At 70.9% G+C, this 6,045-nt stretch overlaps 1 protein-coding gene across 2 annotated transcripts; it reads left to right on the forward strand.

Moving 5' to 3' along the window:
- Positions 1-4,230, forward strand: TAMALIN (trafficking regulator and scaffold protein tamalin). 2 transcript variants are annotated; one of them, XM_051641529.1, is made up of 8 exons: positions 1-132; positions 1,850-1,899; positions 2,324-2,378; positions 2,745-2,847; positions 2,937-3,030; positions 3,113-3,179; positions 3,273-3,339; positions 3,433-4,230. In XM_051641529.1, the coding sequence occupies exons 1-8, from the start codon at positions 1-3 to the stop codon at positions 3,852-3,854; spliced, it is 990 nt and encodes a 329-aa protein (XP_051497489.1). In that variant the 3' UTR covers positions 3,855-4,230. The 2 variants fall into 2 exon arrangements, with proteins under 2 accessions (XP_051497489.1, XP_051497491.1); XM_051641531.1 differs by lacking the exon at positions 3,273-3,339.
- Positions 4,231-6,045: the final 1,815 nt, after the last annotated feature.

Below are 6,045 nucleotides of genomic sequence, written 5' to 3' on the forward strand. Positions count from 1 at the left end.
ATGACCCTGCGGCGGCTGCGGCGGCTCCGGCACAAGGACGAGGATGCGGCGGCGGCCCCGGAGCGCCCCGCACCCGCCGATGTCTACCGGGCACTGGCGGCTGCCGGCGGGACCCTGCCCCGAGTGCGCAAGGTAGGGCTGGGGGGCTTGGGGGGGTGAACCTCCCGGGTGTGCACCTCGGGGTGGGGGGGGGGGGATTGCGGAACCAGCTCCGCGCTCGGCACCGGAGGGCGACGGAGCGGGGGTGCGGGGTGTCCCCGTCCCCGTGTGGCTGCTGGTGCCGGCATCCCGTAGTGCTGCCCCGGCGGCTTCTCGTGGGGGCTTGTCCTGCCCCGGTGGCCCCCCCAGCCTCTTCCCTGTGTCCCCGTCCTGCCCCGGTGGCCCCCCCAGCCTCTTCCCTGTGTCCCCGTCCTGCCCTGGTGGCCCCCCAGCCTCTTCCCTGTGTTCCCGTCCTGCCCTGGTGGCCCCCCCCAGCCTCATCCCTGTGTCCCCGTCCTGCCCCGGTGGCCCAGTCCGGCCCCGCTGGATGACCCCCCCGCAGCCCCTTCTCCTGCCCCAGCATCTCCACACCCCAGGTCCCATCCTGCCCCAGCATCTTCCCCGTGTTCCCATCCCACTCCAGCATCGTCCCTCCAAGTGTCGCATCCTGCTCCAGTATCTTCCCTGTGCCCCCGGCCCGCCTGAGTCTCCCCCCCCCAGGTCCCCCGCCATGTCCCAGTTCCTCTCCACGTCCCGGTTCCTCTCCACGTCCCGCCCCACAGCCTTTGGGGGGCAGGGACAGGCCCCACCCCGGGGTATGTGGCCTTATCACCAGGACAGGCACGTCCCTGCTCCCCCATCCAGCCTCTGCCCCGCGGGGAGGGCAGGGGCACGAGGGCTGGTTCGGTGGGACGCAGGACCACATGTCACCTCGCCCCGAGGAAAGCCCCTTTCTGGTGGCACCGGGGCTGTCACCGCCCCGATGCTCCCCCCGGCACTTCCTGAGCGTCGGGGGGAAGCGGGAGCGGAGCCGACATCAGCAGACATCCGGAGCGGGGCCGGTTCCCGCAGGCTGGGTCCCTTCTCCCTGCCCAATGTCCCCAAGGGGGCTGGGCTGTCCCGCGTCACCTCCCCCCGGCAACTTTCCCGGCTGCAACATGCACCCGATTCTGGTGGTTTTGAACTTAAAAACGCCTGCGGGTGTTCGGGGACAGGCAGCCGCCTGGCTGGTGACGCCTGCGGGGCTGGGGCCACCCACATGGCACGGAGCTGGTGGCACCGGGACGGGCCATGTGCCACTCGCGCCGTGACACTGTGCCAGGGCTGCCGGAGCCCCGCGGCCGCGGAGGGGCATTTGGGGACAGCCCTGTCACCTCCTGCCCCGCGGCGAGGGTCCTGCTGTGCCCGGCCGGTCCCTCCACCCGCCCACGCCTCCGTCCCCTCCACAACAGGGACATTGTCTGGGCGGGGGGGTGGCGGGGGGGGGGTGTGGGTGGGAATTTTGCATGAAAAAACCCGACTTTGTGACCACAACAGGGCCCCTGTGTGCCCGGGCCCCCCCGGAGCGTGGGGGGGCGATGGGGTGGGGTGCTGGCTGACGTCAAAGCGTGGGGCAGATGTGAGGGGGGGGGGTTGAGCACCCATAAAAGCCTCGTTATGCTCAGGCGGCCCCGGGGAGGGGGTCCCTGCGGGGGCGGTGGGTGCAGCCGGGTGCTGGGGCGGTGCCGGTTTGGCCCGGTGCTCCCCGGGGGGCTCAGAGCTGTCCTGGTGGGACCCTCTGTTCCGGTTGTCCCTGGGGAGGGGGTTGGCAGGGGGACGTGCCCCCCCACCAGGACGGTGTCCCCTGCTGATGGCTCTGCCTCTGCCGCAGGACGTGGGGTTCAGGTGGCCGTCCCCGAGTCAGTCCCCGGAGGAGCACAGGTAGGGAACAGGGGTCTGGGCCCTGCTGAGTGGGGGGGACATGAAGGAAGGGGGACTGGGGGTGGGGTCCCAGGACACTGCTCCCCTCCCTGCTCCAGATCCCCCCCCCCACGGGGGCTGGAAATGGGGGTGATGTGGGGAAAGCGGGGGCAGTGAGAGCAGCCATATGGACACAGATCCTGGGCAGGGGGGCTGGGACCACACAGGGACCCTGCCCAGCTCCCATGGGACAGGCTGGAGGGCTCTGGCCAGGACTGGGAGGGTTCCTGTCCCTCGATGGGGGTGAAGAGTCCTGTCCCTGGGGATCTTCCCAGCACAGAGAAAACCCAAACCCCGGCAGCAGGGAAGTGCTGAGGTCTTGGACGCACATTGGGGCAGGGGGTGCCAGGGGCTCTGCCTTGTCCCTGATCCCTGTGCCCCCCAGGAGGGTGGTGACACTGGAGAAGAAAGCAGAAGAGACCTTTGGCTTCGAGATCCAGGTGGGTGCCATGCCAAGCTGTCCCATGCCCCCCACCCTTCCAGCCCAGATCTTGCTTTGCATCCAGGGTATTTTTAAGCTGTCCCCAAGCCAGGGTTTATTTTGAGCAGTGATGGAGCTGCCTGGTTACTGAAGCCTCCCCCAGCCATGACGGGGGGGGGGGGTCTCTGGGGGGGCCCCACTTGGGGTGCAGCCACCAGGGCCGAGACCCCCCCCCAGCCCTGGGGTGCCAGCCCACGTTGCCCCGCAGCAATAAAAAAGCTGTGATTGCTGTCTGGGGGCTGCACTGTGGGGGGTGCGGAGGGGAGGACCCTCGAGGTTAGGGGGGGTCCCTCACTGCCCTCCCCCCACCTCTGCCCTGTTTCAGACCTATGGGCTCCACCACCAGGACGGGAACAGGGTGGAGATGTTCACCTTCGTGTGCCAGGTGCACGGCGGGAGCCCGGCTGAGGCTGCAGGACTCAAAACTGGTGAGTTCATCCCCAGGGGGGGCGGGGGGGCCGGCAGTGGGGACCCACGTCCCTGAAGCCCCTTCTTCTTCCCCCACCCCCATCTCCAGGGGACACAATCACAGGAGTGAACGGTCTCAACGTGGAGGGCATCCGGCACCGTGAGATCGTGGAGATCATCAAGAGCTCAGGCAACCTGCTGCGGTGAGCTGGGAGGGTGAGGGGGGTCTAGAGGGGGTCCCGGGGGGGGCCCCAGCTCCCCACACTGACAGCTGCTGCCCCACAGCCTTGACACACTCTATGGGACATCCATCCGGAGGGCTGAGCTGGAGGCCCGGCTGCAGTACCTGAAGGTGAGGAGGGGTTAGAGGGTGCTCGAGGGGGGCTGGGGACCCCCCCCCCCATGGGATCCTCACACACACCCCCCGCCCTCTGCTTCCCCCCAGCAAACGCTCTACGAGAAGTGGGGGGAGTACCGCTCGCTGATGGTGCAGGAGCAGCGGCTGGTGCGGGGTGAGTGGGGGCTGGGGAGGATGGGGGGGGGGGGGGGTGTGTTGTGGGGCACCCCCCGGCATCCCTGACCCCTCTCCCTGTCTCCCCCATCAGGTGTGGTGGCCAAAGACCCCAGCATCTACGACACGCTGGAGTCGATCCGCTGGTGCCTGCAGGGCGGGGAGGGGGGGCTCCTGGGGGGCTCCTCCCAGGCCAGCGCCTGCGGCAGCGACGATTCCCTCTATCAGACCTGCCTCTTTGCCGACCCCCTGGACGGGGACAAGGACGGGGACAAGGAGGTGGACAGCCTGGGTCCCGCGCCCCCACCCCCCCGCCCCCGGCCCACCTTGGCCCGCAGCGCCAGCCTCAAGTGTGGGGGAGGGGGGTCGGGGGGACGTTTGTGGGCACGGGCCGGGGACCCCGGGGACGGGGCGGTCGCCCCCCGGAGGGGCCGGCACAGCAGCTTCCGCCGCCGGCTCCTCAAGTTCATCCCGGGACTGAACCGGGCGCTGGAGGAGGAGGAGAGTCACCTCTGAGCGGGGACACTCGCGGCCCCTCCAGGCCTATTTATTTATTTATTGCTCCACGCCCGCCCCCCACCCCCCCCATCCCGCATCCGGGGGCTGATGGACCGAACACACCGGGGCGACCCTAAGCCGGGGGGGGGGTCCCGGCTTGGCCGTTGGGGGTCGTGGCACCGAGGGACGGACGTGGGGGACCCTCCCCGAAGCGGCTCAGGAAGCCACTGCTCATCTCAGGAATGGGTCCCCTCGGTGCTTGGGGACACGGGGGGGCCCTGTGTGTGCTCCCCCAGCTCGGGGGGATAGGGGGGGTCCCACCCCCGCCCCGCCCACAGGAGCTTTTGTACCGCACCGGCGCGCTCGGCGCTCGCCAATACAGAGACTTTTTGCAGCAGCGTGTGGCTGTGACTGGGGGGAAGGGGGGACAGAGCCCTGTGGGGACAGGGACAGGCTGGCTGGGGGGGGGACATGTCCCCCGGGGGACCCCACAGGGCTTCAGCCCCTCCCATCATGTCCCGACCCCGCAAGCCCCCTTTGCTCTCCCACTGGCCAGGCTCCGGGTGTTGGGGCTGGAATGGCTCGGGGTGCTCGTTGTCACAGAGGACCCCCCCACCATGTCCCCCCACCCGCTACCGCGGGCCGTGTCCCGGTGCTGCGGGGCCCCAGCCAGGCCCTTCCTGCCCGGTTTCCTCCGGCAGCCGGCGGGAAGCGCGTCCCACCCCGAGCCCTTCCGGCCCTGGGCACATGGGGAGTGGGATGGGCACTGGGGGGGTCCCCCCTTCCCTGCCCCATGGTCCCCCACAGTCCCACTGGAGCAGCACCCAGAGGTCTTGGGGGGCACAGAGACCCCCGGGGTGGCCTTGCACGAGGGTGCCCTTGCACGAAAGCTCCGTGCAAGCACCAAGAGCCCCCAGCCCACTGCCCCAGGCTCTGTGCCTCAGTTTCCCCTCTGCATTCATCCCTGTCTGGGCCACTGTGTTTGGGGGGCAGCTCCGAGTTCCTGCACCCCCACAGCCAAGCCCTGGGGTGTCCAACTATGGCTCAGCCCCTCATGGGTGGGGGGGTCTGCAGGAGGTTTTGAGGGTGGAGGGGGGGACTGGGGGGGGGGGGGTGTGCACGTGTGCGCTGCAGGGCTGTGTGTGCCCTGCGTGTGCCCTGCGTGAGCTCGGTGCACACACGAGCCATGTGCGTGGCTCAGGGCCAGGTCCCCGCCGTTCTCCCGCCTTGTCCCCGTTCCAGGTGGCTCCGTGTTGGACATTTATGGTCTGGCTGTCGGGGCCGCGCTCCCAGCCCCGGCTCCCGGTGCCCGCCCGCGCCTTGCCAGGGTCGGGGCACCCCGTCCCCATCACGGCCATCACGCGACCCCCCGCAGCAGCTGCTACCGAACACGGAGCTTTTTTTAGCCCCATGGTAGAGCCCGGGGCTGGGCAGGCGCCGGCTGGACACGGGGGTCACGCGTGGCGACGGTTGAACGGGGCAGTGCCGGGGGGGGGGGGAGGCCGAGGCTGCGGGGCACAGCCCGGCGGGGCAGTCGGGCACTACCGGCGGGTACAGGCCCGGGGCAGGAGCCAGCGCCCGCCGGGGGCACCCCCCAATCCCTGACACCCACCCACGGGCACCTCAAGATCCCCCAGCACCCACCCATGGGCACCCCCCAGCCCCCCGACACCCACCCAGCCTCAGCCTCAAGGCTCCTGGGGGTGGCTGGTGGTCACCGTGTCTCCGTGTCCCTAGCGGGGCGCTGGGGCTCCCCCCGCGCAGCCCCGTGGCCTTGCCGGGGTGCCCGGGCTCGGGTTTCCTCCCCCGGAGCCTCTCCCGGGGTACAGCTAATCCCGGCTGCGGGGGCCGCCGGTGTCACCCTCCTGCCACCGACAGCACCGGGCCACCAGCTCGGCCACCGGGAGAGGGGCGCAGAGGGGGCTCTGGCCGGCCACGCTCTGCACCCCCCCCCCCCCCCCAGTGGCTTCGGGACTCCCGGACCGACCCTGTCCCGGGGGCTTCGGGCCGTGTCCCCGGTTTGCACCGGCTACAGCCCCGGGACGACCCCCCGGTACCGGCTGCGCCTCTCCCGGGGCGCGGGGACCCCGGCAGATCCCGGCCGAGCCGGGGGATCCCCGCGGGGGCGGCCCCGGTGACGCCGCGGGATCCCGGGGACGTCAGCGGCCCGGTGTGACGTCACGGGGCCCCCGGCTGGCGCGGGCGGCGC

The sequence above is a fragment of the Apus apus genome, chromosome 28 (genome assembly GCF_020740795.1).
Source record: "Apus apus isolate bApuApu2 chromosome 28, bApuApu2.pri.cur, whole genome shotgun sequence".
In the NCBI taxonomy this organism is placed as follows: domain Eukaryota; kingdom Metazoa; phylum Chordata; class Aves; order Apodiformes; family Apodidae; genus Apus; species Apus apus.

What these genes read in the sequence shown, in the direction of transcription:
- TAMALIN (XM_051641529.1), top strand. Translation starts at nt 1, where the DNA reads ATGACCCTGCGGCGGCTGCGGCGGCTCCGGCACAAGGACGAGGATGCG. An exon ending in CCCTGCCCCGAGTGCGCAAG is followed by an intron (nt 133 to 1,849) that starts GTAGGGCTGGGG and finishes CCTCTGCCGCAG; the next exon opens with GACGTGGGGTTCAGGTGGCC. An exon ending in CCTTTGGCTTCGAGATCCAG is followed by an intron (nt 2,379 to 2,744) that starts GTGGGTGCCATG and finishes GCCCTGTTTCAG; the next exon opens with ACCTATGGGCTCCACCACCA.